Consider the following 25,996-nt stretch of genomic DNA (forward strand, 5'->3'; position numbering starts at 1 on the left):
ACCTGTCCAACACCAGTGTGGCCAATTCTACATCCAGCTTCATCCCCTTCACCAATAATGAACAACTCCATCTTGGAAAAGCACTGCCAGTTTTTATTCTGGTTTTACCATGCATGTTGTTAAATGGGGTTTTAATTTTTTTAATTTTATTTTTTTTCCTCAAAGCACAGAGTGAGTACCTGGCTGCATTGGTTGCTCACTGATTGCTGAAATGTACTGGCTGAAATAAAGGTGCTGATTGTGAAGGGGATGAAGTTGGATATCTCATTTTTTTCATAAACGTTCTGAATTTCTCTTGCATTAACAAATCCGTAAGTTACTCGTAGGGTTGTAAAGATGCACTCCAGTCACGATTTGGTTCGAGCAACAATATTGGCTTCACGATTTGATTCAATCTGATAATCAGAATGTTTTCAACCAAATTTGAATAAAGAGAAATTATGACTCATGAACCATAAACAATTCATGACTGTATGCGGTTTTGAGCACCGTATCAATGCCTGAAGCAATGTTTTTACCTAAAATAGAGCTCCGGGTTCCACGGACTCTTTCTTGGGCACTGCAGTGGTGCAGGGTGGGTGGAGCGTCACAAGTGCTTCCACAAAAGGATGTGATCATGTGACCAGCATGCTGTTTGTATATTTTTAACTCTGTGGGGTGTGCAGATTTGACCTCTAGTGTTCAAAAAGTCTAATCCTTTTAGATGCACAATTAACTGAATGGTAATTTCCATGTAAATCTCACATTTTTGTATCGCGGTGCATTGTGTCATGATGCATGGTTACACCCCCTAGTTACACAGCATGTCTGTGTCTCTTATGCATGTGCATGCGTAACTTTTTGTCATACTTGGTCAAGTGGACTGAGGAAGATAGCTGGGTACCGAACACCCCTCCAGCCAGTGTAGATTCTGGGAGGCAGGGCTACATGTACATGGGAGATGGGGGTCAAGGAATAAACAAAGCATTCCAATTTTCAACGTCATTCATCTTGTAACTGCTGGACCCAAATTAAGCGCGCTCTTAAACAACGTGCGCCGTTTTGCTCCAATTGCTATAGTGATGTGAACAACTTTACTAATCTGAAGGTCGAAGACTGTAATCCAGCCAAGAATAGCATGCCCAATCTTGTTTCAGTAAGTGGAAATCTGGTACCATGAGACCAAAAAAGTTCAGGAACAGTTTCACAAATTCTCCTTAATGCTGATACTGATGCACAAATTATATTTGAAATGACTGACTGACTGACTGACTGAGTGTCTTCCGCAGTGGCAGTTCCTCTGTTAAGTGCTTAACAAAAAGAGGGAGGAAAAAAAAAAGCTGATGTGCCGTTACACTTGGTGTGTTTCCTCCATGTACATCAGCTGTGGATGATTTCTTAGAACACGGCCTGCAAGAAGGAAGTGTGTGTGTGTGTGTATAAGAGGAAGGAGAGCTAGGCTTTATTTGGCCACTTTTAGAATGTGGTGGTTTGCATTGCTTGTGTTGAAGTTGACTGATCAGGGAATGCAAACTTCAGCCCATGGGTTTTCAACCTTGGTGTCCTGATCTGACCTCAGGTGGGCTCACTTTAGATGTAGGCATTTTTACCAGTCATTATTTATGATGCAGTTCTATGCATATAAAATTGATTTACACAATGAATAATATTAAGATGATGATGATAAAACTGAGTCATATAAGGTGCAGTCATCGATTCTGGAAAGAGATTGTTGATATTTGAACTCGGCAATCAAACTAATACACACCTTCCTTCAGTGCACCTTCAGAAACTCTCTGCTTAGAAGCTCCACCCATAATCCCACCCCCAGTTCATGAACGCACATTGCCTAGGCAAACAATGACGCCTCATCTCCCCTCCCCTTCCCCCTGTCCTGTACATGAGCGCAAACGCCCCCCGTTGCTGATTGGTGGAAGTGTTGTCGCTCAGTCCAAATCACTTTGTGTCCCATCTACATAGCCAGGATTGTGTACAAACACCCGGATTTTTTTTTCTTTTTTCCACAGCACGCACACAGAACAGACAACTAGCAGATCGTGAGGAGATCGTTGCTAAATTTTTATAAAATGTGTGTTGGATTAGAATCGTTGACTGCATCTTTAAGTCCATTTTTACACCTGAACACAACAGTGATGTGTTCAGTGTCAAGGTAGTCTTTACACTGGACATTAGCAGCATGCAGAACAGCTATTTGAAATTGAAATAAGCTTATTTTTCCATGACATGGTTGTAGTTTTTAGCTAGCAACACCGCAAAATGCAGTAGTCAAGTTATATTTATTATACCCCGCTGGGGGGGTATACTGGTTTACCTCTGTCCGTCTGTCTGAAACGCCCTTTTTCTCGGCAGCCACAAATCATAGCCACTTGGAACTCAACTTCAGCTTGGGGTTCTATACCGTGTATACCGTTTTCAGATCTGTCACACATCAATTTCCTGTTTACCGACTGAATGTATTTACGAAACATAGTATGGATTTACAAAATTTTCGTAACATTTTTCTCAACAACTACAAATCATAACTGCTTCATATTTGGTACTGAGCTTCAGCTTGGGGTTCTATACCATGTGTACCGTTTTCAGGTCTGTCGCACATCAACTTCCTGTTTACCGACCAAATGCATTTATGAAACATAAGGTGGATTTTGACGCTATTTCAAGAAGCAAAATGCTACTTCAAAATGACAGTTTACCAGAATGTGATTTGAAGTCCCTGGGAAGAACACTGCTCTTTACTTACTTGTTTCAGGGTTAATTATTTGTTGAAGTCAACATTCACAAGTGTCCTATTCCTTTGACTGCTTGCATTCTGATATAAGTGAGAGCGGGGGATACGTCAGTGAGCAGTAGTTCACAGTTGATCTTGTTTTGCAGTGTATGCCCATAACGTAAATGGCACACGGACGTATTTTAAGTCTGGACCCTACTGCAGTATCATGCACTCTGGCATTGGTTATAAATCCATACATAGTGATTGTTCTAACTGCCACAGTGCGAGCAAAAGAAGTGAACAACTCGATGGTTCGGGAAGTATTCAAACCCCTTCAGTTTTTGCAAACTTTATCATGTTATAGATTTAATTTAGAATGAAATTGACTTTCTTGGCCATTAATCCAAAATGACTGAGTGAAAAGAATTGTTAATATTTATTGAAATCTTTCATTTAGATACATATTCAGACCCTATATTCAGTACTTTGTGGAAGCATCTTTGGCAGCGGTTACAGCATGGTACCCTTCTTGCACAAGTTCTTCCAATCTTTGCACACCTTGATTTTTCTCCCCTTCTTCCTGCCAGTGTCTATGATCTGCCATCTTCACATCTCTCCAGATATGTTCTATGGACAGCATTCCCCCGGGTTCTGAAAAATATTCTCCACTTTTTTTTCCTTGAAAAATCAAGTCAAATAAATAATATTCTTTTTCTTCACTTAGTCTGCTTTTTTTTTCTTAGTTGCTGACTTATCAACGTGGACTTAATACAGGTTTATACCAACCAAACTGGCACAATTCAAATATTTGTACAGATACAGCTAGGCCTCTCCATTACATATAAAATTTGGGCTCTACTCCAGCCTCTAATAAGAGAGGCTTGATTTTGGACACGATGTGCACCATCAAACTAAAATAAACCTTTTTTGTTTGAGCTTACAATAAGGTTATTTTAGCATGGAATTGTTCAAAAGAGATATTAGATCTCCCTTTAGCCTTTACTTCAACAGGAAACATGATTTACAATTGAACAGAGTCAAGAAGAATCTCGGATCAACCAACAGTAAAGGAATCCGAATTTGCTGTTGATTTACGAACTGAACACAGAATGACATGGTGTTTTTCATCATACATCCGCTGTAGGGACTCAACATGCCACGCCCTCTGAAACATAGAGCCCTCCAGTCGCTTGCCAGCTGACAGCACTTTGGTGGTGTTTTTTTTTTTTTATTTATTTTTAAATTACACAGACCCCTGTATTACGGACACTGTCCGATGTGCTCAGGGACGGTCAGGGCTCGGAGTGTGCCTCCTCCGTGCCTGTTTTGGCCCTTAAATCATCTTCAGTGTTGAAGAAGCTTGCCCAAAAAACTTCATCAGCTTAGACTGCGCTATTGTTTGGTTCATGCAGAGATAATTACACCACCACACCAGGCCAATTAAGACGTCTTGCGATTGTTCAAAAGTTTGGTGCTCATTTGGTCATTATGTGTAGTTGATTTTTTTTTTTTTTATTGGTCACAAGAACGTGCTCATTGTTTACATGCTGGCTTCCCACTGTCTCTTCACTGGGGTTGGATTTGTGGAGGGATTTCAATAAAACATGACTCATGATTAAATATGACAAATACACTTGTCACTGTGATGACTGCTAATAATTTTCTCTTCTTCGCTAATGGGTTATATTCGTGAATGACGAGTGTGACGAGCACCAGCGGGAACCATGTATGGGGCTCAAGTTTGGGCTTTGGTTGGGCCACTATTAAATCACAATTTAGTGGCTTGTTCGGGGCCACTCCACTCCAGCATCGTCTTGTCTGTATGCTTTGGGTCGTTGTCATGCTGAAAGCTGAACCTCTAGCCCAGTCTGAAGTTGTGTGCACTCTGAAGTAGGTTTTCTTCAGGGACCTCTCTGTATTTGGCTCCATTCATCCTTCTGTTGAGGCTGACCATGATGCTGAGAAGCACCCCCACAGTATGTATGATGATGCCACCACCATGCTTCACCATAGGGATGGTATTGCCAGTTGATGAGCAGCCCCCCCCGGTCGGGCATGGCACTTTTGGGGTTCTGTTTAAAGTTCCTTTTCTGTCTCATTAGACCAGAGAATCATTTTCCTAATGCTTGGGGTTATTTAAGTGCCTGCCATCAGGAGTATCTTCTGTATCTACCATAAAGGCTAGATTGATTTGGAGTGTTTCTGAATTGTTTGTCCTGGAAGGTTCTTGTATCTCTGTGGAGGATTTCTGAAGTTCTGTCAGAGAGCCCTTTAGGTTTTGGTCACTGCCCTGATCAAGGCCCTTCTAGCTTGGTTAATGAGTTCTAGGAAGAGTCCTGGTGGTTCCAAACTTTATCCGTTCCACAATGATGGAGCCCATTGTGCTCCTGGCAACATTCAAAGCTTTAGAATTGGTTTTGCGCCCTTGTCCAGATGTACAGTAAGTATCGTCAATTGAATTTGGCAGAGGTGGACTACAGTTATGTTCTCGAGACATCTCAAGGTAATGAAGGCAAACAGTAAGCATCTGAGCTCAGTTTCAAGTGCCATTAGCCAAGGGTCTTAATACTTTGGCTAAATGAAAGTGCAATTTTTTTTTTTTATTTCCAATGAACATACAAAAAAATCTTAAGCATATATCTAAAAATGCATTTTACTTTGTAATTATGGATTGTGTAGATTAATGCCCAGTCATATCGATTTAAGCCATTTTAAATTAAATCTGTAATGCATGAAAATATGGAAAATCTACAGGAAATGGAGCCAAAAGCCAAAAAAGTTGTCTGTGCCTGCTTTAGCCCTTTGTTGCAACACATGGTTCTTTATTCTCCTTTCTTTTATTTTCTATCTCTCTGTCTTTGTCATTTCTCTTTTATAGGCCTGGGAGCTGATAGTTCTGGGAAAATTGAAGTGGAACCTGGCAGCTGTTACACCTCACGACTTCATAGAGCATATCCTACGCAAGCTACCCTTACCCAAAGACAGAGTGATGCTGATTAGAAAACATGCACAGACTTTCATTGCCCTTTGTGCCACAGGTACTACAAATGTAAATGCACAAACACAGGCATTCATGAACGCTTAGCGTAGCACTTCACTTGGGCATATGGGATGTTTACATAATTTATCTTGTGAGGAGTTTTTTTTTTGTTTTTTTTTTTTTAAATGCAGCCAAAAAGTGTCTTTTGGAATCTTACTAAATCCATCATGGTTGTTTACATGCACACGTATCACTCCAAAGAAGGACAGCTGGGAAGTTGTCCCAGCTACAAAGACTTCCACTGACATTAAAAATGGACTTGATCAACAAGTGCATGTCAACTTTTTGGTGTTTTTTTTTTTTCTTTTTTAAAGGAAAAAGCAGAACCTGTACTTAACACTATCGCAAACCAAGGGCCAAGATCGGGGTAAATTATTTGACACCACCATGGTGCAATTATTGGTGCTGGTTTAAAAGGAGCCAGGAATCAGTCACTAAACTCTGAGTAGAGTTTCGTGGAGCTCCAGAGTTGGCAAGTAAAGTTTAAATGTTATCCAGATTCAGACTTGTGCTATGCACGGACCTAATGTAATTTTCTGAAAGGTCCATTGAGATTATTGACTGTACCAGAGTCTCACTGTTGTGGCAGGAGTTTTTCAGTTCTGTTTGCACCATCAACTTTTTAATCAAGAGCAACAATACACAAATAAGAAACCTGCAAAAGAAAGTCAAATAAACTAAACATAGGCTTAATGACAAAATAAAGCAAGCCTAAATTAGTAAATAGTAAGGGGCTAATGATGCTCACTGGTCACGAGTAGATTCAGTTAGATTCGGGAATTTTAAAGGTAGACTGCCTTTCAGATTTTCCAATTGTAGGTCATAAAAAGAATTTTCCCTAACACCCAATTATTTTTGTTTAGTGGACCGAAAGCTACTGAATTTGAATCACAGACTTCCAATTTTATTAGGGTTTTTAAAAAAATTATTTTCTAATAGAACAATTAATGAATTTATCTCCACGTGGCCTTAAATTCTCTGCCATTTTTTTCCTGCTTCACCATGACCCAATTCAAGATATGTCATGCATCACGTGGTGGGCTTTCTCTGTTCACGCAAGGCATTGTGGGATACATTTGAAACAGGAGAAGAAAATGGAGGCTGTGAGTATGCGAATGAAACGTGAAAGACCGAATACAGTAATGGAAAGTGAGAAGAAAAGACGTTATGTTACAAAGGAAAGGAAACGCAGGACCAAACTAATAAATATCGGCGGTCAGTGAGCACCTCAGTGTGATCAGCTGTTCATTTAGCGACAGAATGATGTAACTGTCAGTGCGTGGTCAAACGTAAACCTGGACATGTGTACACGGTCTTCCTCTGTCTGCTTGAAGCGAGCAATTTCATGCACATTATTTGCTCGGGAATCCCCTCAAATTAAATAACTTCCCAGCCACAGAATGGCCTGATATGTTGTGAGAGGTCACAGAAATTTCACCGATTTTTTTTTTTTTTTTTTTTTTTTTTTTTTATGAAATCGAAAGGCTATCTTGCTTTAATGAAGAAAAATGATAACTGAAAAGGCTTATTTATTTATTTATAATATCTGACTTGAGCAGTATGCCTTTTTTTCTGTATAAAACTGCATAAATCAAAAATGGCTATGAACAGAGGTTTACTATTGTAAACAAATTTACAAGGTTTACCATCTTAAAAATAAATTAATACAATGATGGAAAAAATTGAGACTGCTTTTAATGGTGGCCACCACAAACTTAAGAGAAGTACCTTTGCAAAGGTGTGCCTTTTTTCCCCCCTATAAGTCCTGGACCTGCTAGCATTGTCCAAGTGATCTACGCACAGGAACTGCTCTTATGCCAGCTGCACAGTTACAAGGCTGATACTGAAAGATGGAGCTGTGCCAATTCTGTTGGAGCTGACCACCAGTTCACAAACCAGAAGTAACATGTTCAAAATTTTCCAAAAAGTCAAATGTTCAGCCAGTTAGCAGTTGCTAATTTTATATGTACAGTGCTCAGCGTAAATGAGTCCACCCCCTTTGAAAAGTAACATTTTAAAGGGCTGATGACACGAACATGACTCTATGTAATTTCTTAAATAAACTATACAACATGGCAAACATGTTAGATTTCTGTTATAATTACGTGAAAAGAAGCTGTTGTTGCACGAATATCCAACTTTTAATTGCACAGCGCAAGAAAACTGGGTCCGTGGCTCGCGGCCATGTTGTGACGTCAGCGGAAGAACACGCTGCGGTTCACTGGCTGTCTCCTCAATGGAAATGGCGCATGAAAACGCCGGTGAACTCTCTAGCTCTTCCTCTTCTGGGAGTCTAGAATTGTGTTGTGAGTGGGACAGATCGGAAGAATCAAGTGATGACGAACACGGGTGCATCCAACCGTACAGGTTTGAACCTGTTACTGTGCAATCTGAGAGTGACTCCGACCCGAGATGGACAGCGGACAGGCAGACAGCCCAGCATTGAACACCACAAGGTTGGATAACAAGGATTGGTAGGTCAACCCGTATTTGTTCAAAATGTTATGGAATCAATATTTTAATATTGTGTATTGTTGTCTTGCATGTGTAAACACTGCTTATATCATGTAAGCCGTATGCTACACTGAATACATAGTTCCTAATGGAGCATGCAAACGGCTAACATAATAAGCTTACGACTATGCCTGATCCGTGATACATTTAGGATAATATTGGCAGGCACGTCTTCTAGTTTATGGCTTCTTAGTTTTATCCTTGAATGAAGCAAAATATTTGATAACCTACGTCAGCATAAGCAAATGACAATCTGTAGCCTACTTGTCTGGCTAAGTTAGCTTTCCCTCAGTGTTTGCTTTGAGAAACAAGCTTTCACAAGCAAATACATGACTGATATCACGCCGACTTTATGATTTACATTTATGATTATCATGAATGTGTACTCTATGATGTATACTCTATGAGCACTCTGGAACGAGTCACTTCCAAGATGGCTGCGCAGACCGCATGGTTACTATTTTTAGCATCATGTCGGAGGACTCTATAGCTCTACGTACCTTTATCTTGTGTCGTTTCTCAACACGTTCTGACAGTTGGACTGTGTTTGGAGGAGTCGCCTTGTCCCAGGCGACTGCTGGATCCGGCATAGCTACTAGTAGACCCCCTCCGGAATACTGTAGGCACTGCTGATGGTAGCAGCACACGTTTGTGCTGAACTGAACACCCAAGAGATTCCTTTAAGCTGGGAAGGGTGTCAAAACAATCCAAATCGAAGTGTTCAGAGCACAGGACGGATGTTGGTGAGGGCTCCCACTTGTCACGAGTGCGCCTGACTTGCTTCACCCACTTCGCATGCAGCTCGGGATCTCTGGGAAACTTGAATAAACTTACCCCATCCTTGTGGGTTTTGGAGCAAAAGCCGGCAACACAACGCGAAGGCATAATAACTTTATATATATATATATATATATATATATATATATATATATATATATATATATATATATATATATTAATGTATAATAAAAATACTAATAATCATAAACTGAACACCTGCCGCATCAACAACAAACTGGTAAGTTAGGAGGAAGGTTCTTTCACTGACGTCATATAGCTCCTCCTCCTCTTTCGTCTCCTGGGTGCTGCAGCCCCGTCAAATTTGCCCAAATAGCCGCATTTTTTATCATAACTTGTAAAATAGGCGCCTTCGTGAATTAATATATGGATCATCGGGAATTACTTTTTACGTTATAAAACATCGCCAAAGATGTCAAAAACGTGTCATCAGCACTTGAAACAATATCTCAATTAACACAAACAATTTCCAAAATGTTGAAAAGACAAAGTTTAATATCACATCTGTTTATAACGTGAAAGTAAGGTTAATAATATAACTTAGATTACACATTTTTCAGTTTTACTCAAATTAGGGTGGTGCAAAAATGAGTGCACCCCACAACAAAAACTACTACATCTAGTACTTTGTATGGCCTCCATGATTTTTAATGACAGCACCAAGTCTTCTAGGCATGGAATGAACAAGTTGGCGACATTTTGCAACATCAATCTTTTTCCATTCTTCAACAATGATCTCTTTTAGTGACTGGATGCTGGATGGAGAGTGATGCTCAGCTTGTCTCTTCAGAATTCCCCATAGGTGTTCGATTGGGTTCAGATCAGGAGACATACTTGGCCACTGAATCACTTTCACCCTGTTCTTCAGAAATCCAACAATGGCCTTAGATGTGCGTTTAGTCATGTTGGAAAAGTGCACGACGACCAAGGGCACAGAGTGATGGTAGCATCTTCTCTTTCAGTATAGAGCAATACATCTGTGAATTCATGATACCATCAATGAAATGCAGCTCCCTGACACCAGCAGCACTCATGCAGCCCCACATAAGGACACTGCCACCACCATGTTTCACTGTAGGCACCATGCATTTTTCTTTGTATTCCTCACCTTTGCGACACCATACAGTTTTGAAGCCATCAGTTCCAAAAACATTTATCTTGGTCTCATCACTCCAGAGTATAGAGTCCCAGTAGTCTTCATCTTTGTCAGCATGGGCCCTGGCAAACTCTAGGCGGGCTTTTTTGTGGCTGGGCTTTAGGAGAGGCTTCTTTCGTGGACGGCATCCATGCATGCCATTCCTCTGCAGTGTATGCTGTATTGTGTCACGGGAAATAGTCACCCCAGTTTGGCTTTCTATTTCTTTAGATAACTGCAGTGAACTTGCATGCCGATTTTCTTCAACCCTTCTCATCAGAAGACGCTCCTGTCGAGGTGTTAACTTCCGTGGACGACCTGGACGTTTCTGTGAGATGGTTGCAGTTCCATCTTTCTTAAATTTTTGTACCACTTTTGCTACAGTATTCTGACTGATAAGTAAAGCTTTGCTGATGATCTTGTAGCCTTCACCTTTGTGGTGTAAAGAAATTATTTTCTTTGGGGAATTCTGAAGAGACAAGTTGAGCATCACTCTCCATCCAGCATCCAGTCACTAAAAGAGGTCATTGTTGAAGAATGGAAAAAGATTGATGTTTCAAAATGTCACCAACTTGTTCATTCCATGCCTAGAAGACTTGGTGCTGTCATTAAAAATCATGGAGGCTATACAAAGTACTAGATGTACTAGTTTTTGTCATGGGGTGCACTCATTTTTGCACCACCCTAATTTGAGTAAAACTGAAAAAATGTGTAATCTAAGTTATATTATTAACCTTACTTTCAAGTTACAAGTTAAACAGATGTTATATTAAACTTTGTCTTTTCAACATTTTGGAAATTGTTTGTGTTCATTGAGATATTGTTTAAAATGTTACTTTTCGAAGGTGGTGTACTCATTTACGCTGAGCACTGTATGTAGCACTTCAAGAATGTTGGGATACTGAAGGATGGGGACAGGCAGGGTACTTTGATAGGCGTTTCAGCGAGACACATGAATTTGAACACACACAAACTGCTCTGTGCTTTAAGCCTTGGTCGTCACTGAAATGGAGAGAACACACCACTGATTAATCAACTTTGATCACTTTGCCACTCACCTCCCTTGTCCTTGCTCTCCATTCACAAACCCTGCCCCTACAGCCGACTCCTAATCCTTCCCCTCCCCTCCAGTGAGAGGAAATCTGCCTCAATCGAACTTAAAGGGTTGACGCACCAGATAACAATGAGTCATCTGCGCAGTGGAACCACTGGAACAGGACATGATCGGAGCAGAGAGTAAAAGGGCATCCCAGCTGGTAGTACCAGAGGGTGAGGACAGTCCACTTAATGGTTAGACACTCTTCCTCAATGGTGCTGCACTTATTCTTTCCCACTGAGACCTTCCGGCTGATGTACAGCACCAGGCGCTCCTCGCCCTCCACCACCTGGGACAAAATGGCCCCCAGCCCTATGTCTGACATGATAAAAGGGAGAGAAAAATCAGGGGAGTGTAACAGTGGCCTGCCACACAGTGCAGCCTTTACTTGAGTGAAAGCCTGTGGGGACAGCTGCATTCACTGGACTGGATCTGGTGCTCTCTTTTGAGTGAGATTAGTTCAAATAGTTGGGCACAAACCTGCTATAATCGCCAGGCAGCCCCAGGAACTTTTTAAGTCTTTTTGGTCTCAGGCAGGTCGCAACCACTGCAGTCTTATCAATTTGAGGACACGCCTGCCTATGGCCCAAGTGGAAGTCCAGATACCATACCCACCCACCCAGTTGCACACTTATTTGTGTTCACCGTGAGCCCCACGCATCTCAACAACTTCAGAACAGCCCTCAGATGTTGCATGTGCCGCTGCCAAGCATTGCTATACATGATAATGTCCTCTATATGGGCCACGAAGTAGGTGGTATGCAGGCAAAGGATTCAGTCCATTAGTAGGCTCATGGAGTTTTGCCTGCAGGTCAAGAAAGTACTGGGTGTTTTTTTTTTTTTAATTTATTTATTTATTTATTTATTTATTTATTTTTTAAACTGTTGGAAGGTCCCTGCTCCCCATTTTCCCAGATTACATCCAGGATCCCACGAGGTTTGCGACCATACAGAAATTCGAATGGGCAGAACCTGGTGGAGGCTTGTGGGACCACTTGTACTGTGACCTAATGGTTGGAGAAGCCATAGCCTAATAGGTGGAGAAGCAGCTTTGGAACCAAAAGGTTGCCAGTTCGATTCCCTGGACCAGCAGGAATAGCTAAAGTGCTGCATTCTGGGTATGTTGCTCTGGATAAGAGTATCTGCTAAATGCCTGTAATGTGTCGAGTGTCTTCTCGCACAAATGTTCTTAAATGTTTGGTTTAACCATTCAACGGAGCTGTCTGACTGTGCGTAGTGAACACTGGTACAAATAGATGTAATCCCCAGTAATTTGTAGAGTTTGTGAAGTGTGCCCTCATCAGTCAGGATTTCTTTCGGAATCCTGATTCAGATTATCTTAAACAGTGCCTCTGCAACATTGCATTCCAGTGGTGCGGCTTCCAGATATCGTGTTACATAATCTACTAGAACTAAAATGCCCCCATGCAGTCTGATCTAATGGCTCAAAGATGCATGCCTGTTTTTTCAAAGGGGATCTCTATTAGTGGTAGAAGGACACAATGGCGCTTTTGGGGTGACTGGCGAGCATCGCTGCAAATACCTGGCCAATGAGGCCAAGTATTTGCAAGCCATGAGGCGGTTCGGTGTTTTAGCCTGCCCCAAATGTCCAGCCATGGGATTATGGTGAGCCACATGGAACAGGAGTTCCCTACAGCTCTTCGGAACCAAAACCTGGGTCATTTCTTCCTGTGTCTGAGCATCCAGTGTCAATTGATACAGCCTGTCCTTTAATAATTGCAAAGTACGGATTGGTGAGCACAGTGTTAGGCTTGAGGTTTTGAACATTGATTACTCTCACTTGGTCAAAAGTGTGTTTTGAGTCTCATGAGACTGCTCCGCTGGAAAATCCCTGAGGGGAATTCCAAGTGTGTGTGTGTGTGTGTGTGTGTGTGTGTGTAAAACACTACCCCACCCCGACGCAAAGTTGATATTGAACCACCTCCCCAGCTAAAGCTGCACACAGTGTCTGACTACTGCTGGTGCCATCCACAAACAGGCGCTTTGAGTATTTTAAACTCTGGCCAATTTGTTCTCAATACTGGCGGTTGAGTGAGATGGGGACTAACCATTGCCTCTACACTATGATTTTCTCCCTGAAATTGGATTTTGGTAAACACCAGAGAGGGTATTTGTGAATATGCCCTTGCACAAAGTGCACCTTCACCACACGGCCTGCCCCCAGTGCCTTGCCTTGAACCAGGCTCTGGTGGATGGAGTTCTAGTTACAGCCTGAATTTACAAACATGTATGTACCCCCTTGGATACTCACCGGTATGTGGTATGTCCCAACTTGATCGGGGGTAGTCTGCGGTGCGTCTGGTATCCGGACCAAAGCTCCCACCTCCATCAAGTGGACTTGATCCTGGAAGTGCCCCTGGCTCCCTGTGGTGTCAGCATACCATGTTGGGCTTCCCATCTGCACTTGCAGCCTGCTGATTGTTCACCTGGAAGGGAGAAGAAACGGAGGCATAGGGGGAGGGAAACCATGGGTTCAGAGAACTGGCTGCGGGAGAGACAACCCTTCCACTTCCATGTTGGAGGGACAGGAGGGGTATGGGGAGAGGGATGGGAAGGAGCAGGATGCCCGCCTGCCACTGGAAGTGCTGCCACATGATCCTCTGTCAAGCCGATTGTGTACTTCAGCGATGCCGGGCGGTGGCACTGGACCCAGTCTGTTGTTCCCCTGGCAACCGGGTGATAAATTGTTCCAGCACCACCATGTTGATGCCGAGAGGATCATCGAACTCAACCACCACGAGCAGGTGTCGTGGAGCTGTTGGATGAATGTGGCCGGCCAACCCCCTCCATGGTTGGTGTGCAGAACCACTGACGGTGTTGCTCTGGAGTGCAGCCAACATGCTGCAAGATGGCTTGTTTCAGGTCCAGGTACTCCCACATGTTTTCAGTGGACTGCTTCTGGGCTTCTCCAGGCAGGAGTGAGATAAGTAGTAACATATAAATAAAATATACACACGCGCATATGCACAAATGCTCACACTTGGATGTAATCATAAAAACAGCAATGTGAAGACTGTAGCAAAACAGTTCCATGTTGTGGTGGGCAATTCATTTCGTTTTCGTGAACCGACTCTTTAGAACAGTTCAAGAAACTGAACTGGGGTGTGGTGTTTTTTTTTTTTTTAATAAATGAGTCCACACTTTCTTTCTTTTTGTTCTTAGCCCATTGTTGTGCATACTGCATAGTGATACTGAAGTTTTCCAGCTGATTGCATGCAGTTCACTGGAATCAGCCACATTTAAAAAACAAACAAGCAAAAAAAAAAAAAAAAACGATTCAGTTGTGCTGGTGAACTGATCCAAACAACTCACTAAAGAGTCATTCAAGAAGAACGACTTGTTTGTGAACTGTACACTGCTAATTCCATGTGTGTGGTTGATGGTTTTCGTTGAAGCATGTTGGCCAATCAGAATGAAGCTTTTTACAGATTTCATATTTAAAGGCATAGCTGCAAAATCAGCATAGAGTTTTCATACAATACCAAAATAAAAAGCAGACTTTTTACAAAAGCATTTCAGGGAATATCAGTAATTGAAAAGTGTATGGCATGTCCCCTTTAATTTTTTTTCCATAGCTGTACATTTATAAATCCTGGGGAACATGATCAGTTGAAACAATGTTCTGTTTAAATGTGTAAGGCATCATTTTAACTGGATCTAGAGCTCCAAAGGCAGCTAAAATGTCCGTCTTCCGCTTTTTAATATCCCAACTTTCATGTCATTTGAAAGCTGCCAAAGAGCTCTTTTGAAAGGTTATAAAATGGTTGTGTAACCATGTAACCTATAATGTGTCGGTTGTTGTAATCCAGAGTTGTTATTCACGTCATGAGCAGCTGATTAACAGCGCAGGCTCTCCAAAAAAAAGAACAGTCATGTGACCAGTGTACTTTCTATATTTTTGAGTTTCACGTGACGTCACATCCACCTCATTAGTTATTCAAAACTTTAGCTGGTGATCTACTAAAGCTCAGTTGACAGAGCATTTGTACGGAGAAGGTGCATTGCTCGCATGAAAAATGCCTTACACTTGTGGTGTTTTAGGTTGTTTGAATCGATCAAACCATGAAAGTGATAAGTTTCGTCAGGGTTCCCTGGGAACTAATAAAAAAAGGGTGAATGAACACAGGATTTCACACAAAAAAAAAGTCAAGAAAGGTGGCTTTTGAACCTCTCACTGAAATCGAAGGGAGCCGAGTTGAAGCATGCTCGAGTTTGCAGTGATCACTTGGTGAAAGGTTTGTATATTCCTCTCAGCTATGGTGTTAGTGTTTTCCAAGTACATTTCTTGCTATGTGTCATTATTTTATGGTACTTTTTTAAAGTCACGAAGTGCTAAAGTCCCCAGCTGTTTCTTTGTTTACTCCTCACAAAGTCCATATGCATGAAGGTCACAACAAAATTCTTACTCAGTCATACAGTTGCAATGCGCCGTGATCACTTCTCTGTCTTGTTTAACTAAGATCCAGGTCTTTAAAGGGGTTTCTGATGATCTTTGTGAATGATTTACCTGAGAGATACAGTCAAGCCGGAAAGTCTGCACACCCCTTTCACCTTCTCCACGTTTTATGTTACAGACTTATTCTACAATAGATTGAGTTAATTTTTTGGTCACAAAATTCTACACAAGATGGCCCATAATGACACAGTGAAAGCAAGTTTTTAGAAAATATGCAATTTTATTTTACTGACATAGGTTATTTAGGGGTTACATATCTGTACACACCCTTAGCCTAATACTTGGTTGACGCACCTTTGGCAGCAATTACAGCTTCAAGGCGTCTTAGGAAAGAAACTACGAGCTTGGCACGCTTGTTTCTGGACATTTTTTGCCCATTCCTCTTGGCATATCCTTGCAAGCTCCATCAGATTGGATGGGGAGCATTGGTACACAGTTATTTTCAGCTCCTTCCATAGATGTTCAATTGGATTCAGGTCTAGGCTCTGGCTGGGCCACTCAAGGACATTCACAGACTTTCTCTGAAGCCACTCCTTTGTTCTCTTGGCTCTTGGTTTTGGGTCGTTGTCCTGTTGGAAGGTAAACCTTCGCCCCAGTCTGAGGTCCAGAGCAATCTGGAGCAGGTTTTCTTCAAGGATCTTGGTGTACTTAGCTGCATTCATCTGTCCCTCTGTCAGGACTAATCGCCCTGTTCCCGCTGCTGAAAAACATCCCCACATCATGATGCTGCCACCGCCATGCTTCACTGTAGGGATGGCGTTAGCCAGGTGATGAGCATTGCCTGGTTTCCTCCAGACATGACGCTTGGTATTCAGGTCAAAAAGTTCAATTTTGGTTTCATCAGACCCTAGAATTTTGTTTCTCATGGTTTGAGAGTCCTCTAGGTGCCTTTTGGCAAACTCCAAGAGGGCTGTCATGTCCCTTTTACTGGCCACTCTACCATAAAGGTCTGATTTGTGGAGTGTTGTCTGGATGGTTGATCTTCTGAAAGGTTCTCCCATCTCCACAAGAATACGCTGGAGCTCTGTCAGAGTGACCCTCGGGTTCCTGCTCACCTCCCTGGCCAAGGCCTGTCTTCCCCGATTGCTCAGTTTGGCTGGGTGGCCAGGTCTAGGAAGATTCTTGTTGGTTCCAAACTTCTTCCATTTACGAATGATGGTGGCCACTGTGCTCTTTGGGACCTGTAAAGCTGCAGCAATTTTTCTGTACCCTTCTCCAGATCTATGCCATGACACAATCCTGTTTCTGAGGTCTGCAGATAATTCCTTTGACCCCATGGCTTGGAGTTTGCTCTGACATGCACTGTCAACTGTGGGACCTTATATAGGCAGGTGTTGGCAATCCTCAGTTATGTCCAATCAATTGAATTTACCACAGGTGGACTCCAATTAAGTTGTAGAAACATCTCAAGCAGTATCAGTGGAAACAAAATGCACCTCAGCTCACTTTTGGGTGTCATATCGAAGGGTGTGCACACTTGTGTACATGTATTTTACATTTTGATTTTTAATAAATTAGCACAAATGTCTAAAAACCTGCTTTCACTTTATCATTATGGGCTATTTTGTGTAGAATTTTGTGACAAAAAACGAGCTCAATCTATTGTAGAAGTCTGTAACATAATAAAACGTGGAGAAGATGAAAGGGGTGTGCAGACTTTCCGGCTTGACTGTAAGAGCAAACACAAGTGAGAATCAAGTGAACTGTTTGTTTACATTTCAACTTGCAGCGCTTTGTTGTAAAGACACGAACGAAAAGCTTAAAAAAATCATACGTACACAGCCAAAAACAATACAGGATTCATTCGGCAGCGACTTGATACCGAGGTCCTTTACCTAGCCACATACAGAAAAGTTGTAAGCCTCCATACTTTCATCTGTTTTGTGGTGTAGACGGATGTCTGTAACACCAGATAGTTCGAGATGTCGGGGAACTCGACTGAAGGGTAGTTTTCGAGATCATATGACAAATCCTTCTTTCCCAGTCTGTAGGGGTCGATTCTATTGCACATAGCAATCTTCTGAATATTTCTAAAGCAAGCAGTGGCTTCTAGATTACGAGCGTACTCTAAGTTATCGCTAGTTGTTTGCACTACGGCAGCCATTTTGCTTTGCTTGACCACCAGCTGTTTTACCGAAAGTGAAATCGCTGAAACCCAAGAATATTTTAACTTTATGGGATGCACAGATTGGGACCTCTGGTGGTCAAACAGTGCAGTTGCATTAGATGCATCATGAATTGAATGATGATTTCCACAATTCGCATCACATTTTTGTTACAGTGCCTCATTTTACCCCGAACAATTAGTCTATATATACACTTTGTATATTTTTAGCCATGACTATTCAATTGATTTCATCTTTGCAGACGTTGCAGAAGTAGGCCAGCAATGAAACATTAATTATTCAAAGTGGAATTTTTCACTACTGCTGTGTCAACAAAGCATTTTTAGAATTTTGTTTTGTGTTTAGTTAACAGACCAGAAGCTTAGGGGGCAGTGAACAACTGTGGCTGCAGCAGAACAGAAAAAGGAATTTGTCCGAATAAAAGGATTTGTTTGGAGGGAGGAAACAGTGCATCGCTTGCATGTCTTATTTCCCACTTTACTGCTGTGTTTGCCATGTAAACAGCTTCCAGTCAGTGGACTGCTTGAGAGATCTAGAACTGCTTGGTCTGTAAATTTAAGTTAATTTTTTTTTAAATATGAATTGATGGGGGCGGCACGGTGGTGTAGTGGTTAGCGCTGTCGCCTCACAGCAAGAAGGTCCTGGGTTTGAGCCCCGGGGCCGGCGAGGGCCTTTCTGTGCGGAGTTTGCATGTTCTCCCCGTGTCCGCGTGGGTTTCCTCCGGGTGCTCCAGTTTCCCCCACAGTCCAAAGACATGCAGGTTAGGTTAACTGGTGACTCTAAATTGACCGTAGGTGTGAATGTGAGTGTGAATGGTTGTCTGTGTCTATGTGTCGGCCCTGTGATGACCTGGCGACTTGTCCAGGGTGTACCCCGCCTTTCGCCCGTAGTCAGCTGGGATAGGCTCCAGCTTGCCTACGACCCAGTAGAAGGATAAAGCGGCTAGAGATAGTGAGATGAGATGAGATGAATTGATGGGGACTTTTGTTCGAAATAATGGATAGCATAAATTACATTCCTTGGTTGTGAGCGAAGCAGTGTATCAGAATCCGGTACCTCGTCCCGTCCTGTCCGTTTCCGTCATGATATTACAGAACGATGGGCTTTTACTTCATATATACTGTAAGGGCTGTAAATACAGTGCAAGATGGAACCAAAAAGATTGCACAGCTTGGCTTGTGTTGCATCAGTGCAGTAATTTTAGTAACTCTAAAGACTCAAATTTTTTTCCCCTAATATGGGAGCAGAAAACTGAGGGTCTCTCGTCTTCATACAGCATGTCTAAGATGAGTAGGAAAGCCTGTCTTTTTCTGGAGGTCTTATTTTTATGTAAGTGGGAATAGTTTCCTGTTTTGGGTGTGTTCCTACAAGCCTGTGTCTATTCATAAAGCCCGTGAAGAGAAAGACGGCCACAGCAAAGACTGCGCCGCTGCTTTTGGGAGTAAATGTAAATGTTTGGGGTTTTCTTTTCGTGTTTGGATATGGAGTTCTCATGGCATGAGAGGCAGCCCACGGCGCAGCTGGCTTGCTCCATGTGAGTTTATCCGAGCCTGTCGGTCACATCCTCCACGGCCTCTTAAAAAAAGAAACACTGATTTTATAACTCCTGATTCAATTAAACATGCCAAATTCAAACTGCATTAAGGTTAATGATGTAATGTGTGTTTTTGAGTTCAGCTTGAGTTATCTGTCGGTCTATAAAGTTGAACAGATGACAGCCTGAAGAGAGAGGTTTCTAAAAAACTGCAAATCCCTTCAAAAATGTGAGAGGGCGGAGGAGGAAGGACGACGGCTGTACTCTGTTTTTCTAATCACAGCTGCATCTTTTGAGGAAAAGCAGCAAGGCAAAGATGTTCGAGTCAGGTTGGGGCTCTTGGCTGAATTCCGAGCAGATGTGAGAAGCACTGGAAACCGTTCAAATCTCCTCAAGTTGTCTCCCTCGCTTACTCTCTCATATAGACTGGAGGTTATTAACCTCATTGTCTGCAGGGAGCTTTGTTGATTCACAGGTGAAAGATTTCCTTGCGTGCGCTCGCGTGTGCGCTCTCTCTCTCTCTCTCTCTCACATGTTCTTGATGTCTCTCTTTTTAGATCACAGCTTTGTGATGTACCCTCCCTCGATGATAGCCACAGGGAGCGTGGGCGCAGCGGTGTGCGGACTCCAGATCAACAGCACGGAGAGCAGTGTCTGGGGCGAGAGTGTGACTGAACTGCTGGCCAAAATCACCCATATTGAAGTCGTGAGTGTGCCACGCTGTCCCTGCCAATATACGCATTTGTACTGCCAGACACAGCCTTTGATTGGAAATTAAATGCATATTAAATTAACTTTCCTTTCAGACACAGTAACATAGTCTGGAGTTGGTCTACATTCATGTCTTAAATACTTGTGCAGAATCTTGCCTTCATTTATAATGGAGAATTATTTTGACACAGTTGCATGGCTTAACTTTTTCATTTTTTAATTTGTAATGGTCTAAATTCATGTATTAATCTTTTTTTTTTTTTTTTTTAAAGATATTTTTTTGGGCTTTTTTTCACCTTTATTATTGGATAGGACAGTGTAGAGACAGGAAATGAGCGGGAGAGAGAGACGGGGAGGGATTGGGAAATGACCTCGGGGCGGAATCAAACCTGGGTCCCCGGATTTATGGTATGGCGCCTTATCCACCTGAGCCACGACGCCCCCATGTATTAATCATTTAATTTCATTCAGCCAACATCAAGAATCGCTAATAAGCATGCTGGATCAGAAACATGAAACAATGTCTGGGGGGGGGAACAAAACCCAGCTCCATATCAGACAATATGCAAGGATTCAGTATGAATATCATAATAGAAAATGATTGTGTCTAATAGCTTATTGCAATTAGCCTTAATTTGTGCCTTAAATTGTAAGGTTTTTTTTTTTTTTGCAAGATTATTTTAAGTTCAAGCGCAGCTTTGTCTGATCTATTCATTTGATCTCTGACTCCTAACCAAATAAGCATCAGATCGAGTCTTTGCCGTGGTTACGTGCTGTCATTCCAGAAAACTCCTAACGTTTGGGTGTTTTATGAAATACAGCCCTGATGTTTGTGCATTTGGTGACTGTTGGTGTTTCCACTAGTTGCATATTGAAGCTATTTACATTTCATGATGAGAGCCTGTAGGGTTTGGCTGTGGCTGTAGTTGGCAGCTATAAAGCGATGTGTGCATGTGTCTGTGCGTGTGGGCTTGGAGGTAAATTGCTCCTCGGTGTGTGTCTGCGTCTGTCGTCGTCCATTTGTATGGGTGTGTGTGCAGTGATGGAGGAATGTGTGCTCCGAGTTGCATTCTTGTGGCCAGACATAGGCCTCCACTTCTCATGGCTATGGCTTATGGCTCACCGCTCCTCAACCGAAACACACACACTAGAATGTTAAGCTGCATAGCCAGCTAGGGAGAACAGTATGTACACTTAGACACACACAGATCTTTCCATGCCTAATTTTTTCCCATGTTGTGTTTCTTTATGAAGAAATGGGACATTTTTTTTTCTACCTTTAGCTCTCAAAAGAACCACAGCATTTCAGCTTGGAACCAATAACCTGCTGAAATCTGACATCAGGGTTTCAAGATTGTGGCCATGACACAGGATTACAGAGCAGGCCCAGGTAGAATGCAGGAATGTGACAGAGAGGGAGAGGACCAAGAGATCTATAACACACAGCTGAAAAAGCCAGGCTTTTATAAACTCATGGAGTGAGAGATTTTTCAAGTGTGTGCGCGCTTTATTTGAATGTATCTGGACTAGCGTATCGTTTTCATCTTTCTTTGTTTTAGGAATGTCTGAAGTCCTGTCAGGAGAAGATTGAGCAGCTGCTGGCTAGCAGCCTCCGAGAAAGCCAGCAGCACAAGCATCAGGAGGGCGGGGCCACCAACAAAGAGGCGGAGCCTCAGAGCCAGTCATGCACCCCGACGGATGTGCGCGACATCAATTTATGATGTCATTTCTTCCCCATACCCAGCAGAATTCCTTGATCTTTACATATATAATTTAATTACAATTATAGTCAAATTATATATAAAATTTATTCCACGAAATCGAGTCATACATGAGCTGGTAGCACAGAGTTGGCTATAAGCCATGTATGATCAGACTGAGTAGAATAATTGTTTTATTATATCCACATTCACTGGATTTTGAGAAACGGAGCAATTTTTTTTGCAAATCATTTCCACCTGGAATGTAAACAAACTGGGGAAATGACAGTAGCAATTTGTGAAAAATGCTATAATAATTTTTGAAAAATAAAAATATATACATTCTTGGAATCAAATACTTTTTTTGTGTGTTGGATTTTTTTTTTTTTTTGGGGGGGGGTTGTTTTCGAGTAGAGTTTTTATTTCATCCTCAGTTGGTTCTGCAACACATGCCGCCATTTTATTCTTCTTCTTTAGGTTTTTTTTTTTGGCGGTTGGCAAACCAACTTAAAAGTGCATTACTGCCGCTGACTGGGCTGAAGTGTGGAACAGGAGATATGGGGGGGGGACAACAACTATGTTCTTTTAGCTATTTCTGTTTCTTTTAAATACTTGATAAAGTGATATCTGACTTGATGCGCTCCGCCATTTTGTTTTTCTCTACTCACAGTATATGAGCTGATAGCCTAGTAGTAGAGTAACCAATCAGAACATGCGATTGCTCATATCCAGTGACTGTGGATAGAATAAATTTTATATATATATAATATATACTTAAAAATATATAATATATTCACAGCTAAACACAGAATTTAATGTAGTATCTATCAGAAGTATATAAAGTACACAGCAAAACAATATTTGACATTGATGTTAAAATGGAGAAAAAAGTATGATTTACTTGAAAAAATAAAATTGCTATTATTATTATTAATGTGTTACACCACACTAATTAGTGTCACAGTGGTTAAATTTGTGACTATTTCTATTTATCAGATGGAGATGTGCATTGTTCATGCTAGTTGTGTTTAAATAAACAGGAAAGCTGCACTCCTGTGAGTGTTGATCCAGGAAGACTGTTTTCCAGCTTTACTCGCGTATTACAGGCCAAAGACCAAAGCTGCCTCCAGAACAGCAGTATCTCTGTGACTCGAGGACTGAGCACTGCGGAGCAGGATGTTGTGTGATAAATCAATTCAGAAACTGTTTGTAGTGTGCAGGTACCTTTTTTTTTTTTTTTAAATAGTGGAAGTAAAACTGAATGTTCTGCATGACCGCTTGTCTTTGCCTTGTTGCAGTTTGGACGTTTGACCTTTACAAAGCTGATTTCCATTGAATGGCTGTTGGTAGTGTTGACACTTGTATTTGTGCAGATTGACAAGAATGCAGGTGATTAAACGGGGATTGGATTGAGTTTCTGTTGGACTCCTGTAAGTCAAGAATGTAGAGAGGAAGTGAGTGATGATGGGAAAGGAAAGGCAAGTCGGTGAACGTGAGGTTTGTGGAACGTACAGATCACAGTAGTGGTATTGCAAGCAAGTACCGTTATGTAATCTCTTAACTGTAGAAATAAATTTATTTGGGGGGGATTGAACAAGTCCATCCAACTCCACTCAGTTGATTGGTTATTGATCCCTTTTTTTTGTTTGGGGAGTGCAAGGAAGGGAAGGAGTGGCAGGAAGCATCGCTACCCTTGATTGAACCTTGCAGTGTGCCATGGACTCCTTACCTTCTGTCTTGTGTGACATTTTAAATAATTCCTCAAAGCAAAAACCAAACTCCAGTGCACTTTTCCATTATACCAGAATTATTATGGTGTACAAGCAAATTAAGAGTCTATTTTTTTCTAATTAGTTTTTTTTTTCTTTTCTTTTTAAGTTATTGTCTATTCTGGGGCTGGTTTCCCATCATCGTATTAGGTATACTTGCAGGGTTTACTGGTAAACATTAACCAAAGGTAGCTGGAAGAGGTTGGGGAGCTGCCTACCGGACTCCGTTGTAGCGATCGGAAAGTCGTGCTAAAATTTCTTTCTCTTTTTGTCAAGGATTTGCACCGTGCAAGTTTAGATAGCATATTGTTAAATTTATCTATTAGACTTTGTAATGGTTTTATTGTTGTTGCTGTTTTAATGGCTCATTAGTGTAAAAAAAAAAAAAGTATATACTTGAATTTCACTCTTGCTGATTCACCTCAAAGTGCACATGCATCGATTTGCTTAAAAATCCAAACATTTCTTAAGAAAGATGCTAAATTAATGATACTGCCATATGACAATGCAATGTACTAATATGCTGTTATACATCAATTTACCAAGTTCAATACATTCCAATATATTGCATTATGTATGGGCTACTGTATTCTTGTGAGACTATCAAATTTTATATTGGCTTTTTTTTATTTTCAACCTTTTATAATTTTGTTTTCCTTTTATTACATTCTTTCTGAACATCTACCAATGTGCTGCTAAAAGGAAAAAAAAAGCGTTTATTTGTCTTACACCAATGGCATTGTCTGCCTACATTCCACTTTGTGTGCTGCTACATTTACTTCATGATTGTGTATGCTAGTACGTGTCTTCACTTTCTTTTTAAGAAACTATTGGGCCTAATGAAGCAGGGCGGCTTGCACTTGTGTAACTGGTGCGAGTGCGAGTGCTCGGCGTCCTATTGCATGTTTTTGTTATCTTTCAAGCTGTTGCTGTTGTGTCACTGCTATGAATTGCTCTTTTGCTTCTTGGCAATAATAAAAACATGAATGCTTGCTGCTTCAGTACTTCATTGTGTAAGTTTATCAGGGAGCTTATGCTGCCAGTTTAGTAATTTGAAGATTTGAGAGTGGATCTTGTAATGTTGCTTTGTTTTAGATGATTGGCTGACTCACGTTTCTTGGTCATCAGTTTACTTTTCATTATCAGGTTAGGCCTTTTAATAAAGTTGGTTGTTCCTGATCAGAAGCAGTCTAGATCTGGTGTTTCATGCCTGACAGGAGAAATACATTACACATGTGTATGCAACATGTAGATTATTATAATTTTTTTTTTTTTACCTAAATTGCCTTCACATGCAAATTTGTAGTAAACACAAGTGGATTATTATTATTATTATTATTATTACCCATGTTTTAAACTTGACTCAATGCCTGTACCAAACCTTCTCTCCCAGCATGTTTGTCTGTCTCAGTGATGTTTCTGTGATCTAAAATCTCTGTTGGTGCCAAAGTACTTCTTTCACTTAAAAATATAATTTCACTTAAAATAAAAAATATTTTTCTCCATCATGTGTTTGTCCAAATTACAGTCTATATCTAGTGATAAATGTGTGACATGAGCAATGCATAATAACTTTTTTATTTAAAAAAATATATTTCTTACATGCTAAAATTGATTGGTGTAATGTTGTATGCTACAATCTGCAATTTACATCAATGACCAAAGGTTTCGGAAAGAACTAGATTGTATATTTTTTAGGGTTGTACCCTTGTTATAAACTTGAGTATGAGAATAGTGAATGTTCCACATTCTCTCTGTTCAATAAAATTAAATCGGACACTTGTTTGGTGGATGTGGGTGGATGTGTGGGGGGGGGGGGGGGTCATTTGTTATGAGGAAAACACACAAACTGTTTTTTTTTTTAAGTCAAAAGGAAACCTTACTGAGACTTAAGGTATGGTTAGATTTAAATATAGGCATAGTGAATTATGAAAATGGAAGGTCCTCCCAAGGACAGTAAGAGAAAAAATATGTTACGCTAATATTGGCGGACTTTCACTGCAGTGCTGCCATCTAGTGGTGAGCATGAGTTTTCACACTATAAATACACACTGGGGACTGCATGGGTTAATTAATTCCCTGCTAAAATTACATTTAATTGATTGTGCTGGAAGCCTGCCCATGCATTATCTAATGTCAGTAAGTATCTACTTATTTGGGGCATGGCTCTGAGGATTTGTGATCATTCAGCTATAAGAGCATTAGCGAGATCAGATCCTGATGTTGGGTGAGGAGGCCTGGGATGCAGTCAGTATTCCAGTTCATCTCAGAGCTGTTCAGTGGGGTTGACTTCTGTGCAGGAAACTCGAGTTCTTCCACTCCAACCTTATCACACTATGTCAATTCTTCCCTTAGAACTGGCTATGTACTCAAATCCTTTAAATGA

At 41.2% G+C, this 25,996-nt stretch overlaps 1 protein-coding gene across 2 annotated transcripts in view; it reads left to right on the forward strand.

The window, feature by feature from the left end:
* Window positions 1-25,118, forward strand: part of LOC132869583 (G1/S-specific cyclin-D2-like) — a 44,215-nt gene extending 19,097 nt beyond the window's left edge. The window contains exons 3-5 of one of the 2 annotated variants that reach the window (XM_060902833.1): window positions 5,589-5,748; window positions 19,988-20,136; window positions 21,701-25,118. In XM_060902833.1, the coding sequence (XP_060758816.1) occupies window positions 5,589-5,748; window positions 19,988-20,136; window positions 21,701-21,862 (471 nt within the window). In that variant the 3' untranslated portion in view covers window positions 21,863-25,118. Of the gene's footprint in view, window positions 1-5,588; window positions 5,749-10,428; window positions 10,730-19,987; window positions 20,137-21,700 lie in introns of those variants that run through there. The other variant, XM_060902834.1, reaches the window with a different exon arrangement.
* Window positions 25,119-25,996: the final 878 nt, after the last annotated feature.

The sequence above is a fragment of the Neoarius graeffei genome, chromosome 21 (assembly GCF_027579695.1).
Source record: "Neoarius graeffei isolate fNeoGra1 chromosome 21, fNeoGra1.pri, whole genome shotgun sequence".
In the NCBI taxonomy this organism is placed as follows: Eukaryota; Metazoa; Chordata; class Actinopteri; order Siluriformes; family Ariidae; genus Neoarius; species Neoarius graeffei.